Raw genomic sequence first — 1412 nt, 5'->3', positions numbered from 1 at the left:
CGCGGGCCGCTCAGAGTCACGGCTGACGTCGGCGTCTCTCAGACAGGGCTGCTGGGGGCTGAGGCTTGCGTTTTATCTAGGACGTACAGGAAGCTCAACCCTTGTGACAGAAAGTGGCTGTTTTACTTATTTTTCATAGAAAAATCTCATCCACGTGCGATTATAAGTAGTACGGATAGCGAGCCACGCAGCTGCTTTAAAAAAAAAATCGAGTAGTCCAGAACGGAGACACTTCACAGCGTGTCGGCCCCGTGAGCGCACTCACCGCCGTGTGCCGCTCACAGCGGTGACGGTGACGAGGGTGACAGTAACGGTGGTTCACACTCCATCGAGGGCCCATTGTAGATAGTCTGAGCTGACAGCGTTACGTGTGCCATCGGACGTCGCCGTCCAGCAACGGAGGGGAGGTTACTGCTAGTACCTGGCTACCATGGGAAGACGAGGCTGCAGGAGGTGAAGTCGGGTGCAGGTTCACACAGTCAGGAAGTCGTGGGGCGCGGGGTCTGCGTCAACCCACGGGCTCGGGGTTAAGAGCTCACGCTCTGGGTCAGGCAGGACTGGGTGGGACCCCGGTTCGCGGCCTGCGTGGCCCTCGCCGAGCCCCTCCTCCTCCGTGTTCTCACCTGTAAATGGGGACCGTGGCCAGCGTGAGAGAAGGTGGACACTTACCTGGCAGGAGCTGGTAAATGTTCGCTCCCTGCCTCACGCGTGCCTCTGATCTGCTCCTGACGCCTCCGGGTGCTTCTGGGAGAATCTTTCTCCAGGGGACACAGCCATCAGCCACCCTGGAGCGGGTCGGCCTCATTCTGTGGAGGGGTTTGGAGGCAGACAGGGCAGAGGGCGCCTCGCTGACCCTCCCGCTTTGCATTCAGGAGGCGGAGCAGACCTTCCTCTCCGAGCTGGCGGCCTTGGCCCGGGTGCCCACCGCCGAGAGCAGACCGGTTTCGAATAAACGGGGGCTGTCAGGTAAGCGTGGGAGGCGGCGGGCTGCGGTGGGGCCTCTGTCTGGGGTTATGCGTTCCAGTCCCGTGTCCGCCTCTAACCAGCCGTGCGGCCTTGGGTTTTTGTGTCCTTGTCTGTAGCTAGGGCGCCCCATCTGGGGCCCCTTTGCTTCCCTGCGTTCGGTAATTCCCATTCCTGGGCCTGCTGTTCAGTGGCTGCTTCTTCCTGACTCTGCTTCTCCATCTGTAAAATGGGCGTAACTAACTGTGCTCCCCCTGCCTGTGGCAACGTCGGGGACCGTCACAGGGAGTGGCAGCCTGCTGGCAGGGGAGGGACGGGAAGGCCGACAAGAAGGCAGAGAGGGGTCTGGGAAAGCGACGGCTGCCGAGGGGCCAGCGTCTGGGTCCCGCTGCTTCCTGTGTCTCCCGTCAGCCGGGCGCGGGGGAGGCACGCGGGGCAGGCCCCAGCTC

General features: G+C 62.2%; 1 protein-coding gene across 1 annotated transcript in view; it reads left to right on the top strand.

Moving 5' to 3' along the window:
* Window positions 1-1097, top strand: part of EVC (EvC ciliary complex subunit 1) — a gene marked incomplete at its 5' end in the record, with an annotated part of 54096 nt that extends 52999 nt beyond the window's left edge. The window contains one exon of the mRNA XM_023520184.1: window positions 873-1097. Coding sequence (XP_023375952.1) covers window positions 873-1082 — 210 coding nt within the window. The remainder of the gene's footprint in view (window positions 1-872) is intronic.
* Between the last annotated feature and the right edge of the window lie 315 nt (window positions 1098-1412).

Source organism: Pteropus vampyrus, unplaced genomic scaffold (genome assembly GCF_000151845.1).
Source record: "Pteropus vampyrus isolate Shadow unplaced genomic scaffold, Pvam_2.0 Scaffold252, whole genome shotgun sequence".
NCBI lineage: Eukaryota > Metazoa > Chordata > Mammalia > Chiroptera > Pteropodidae > Pteropus > Pteropus vampyrus.
Note: the sequence above shows the minus strand (reverse complement) of the source record. Positions and strands in the feature narration are given on the sequence as shown.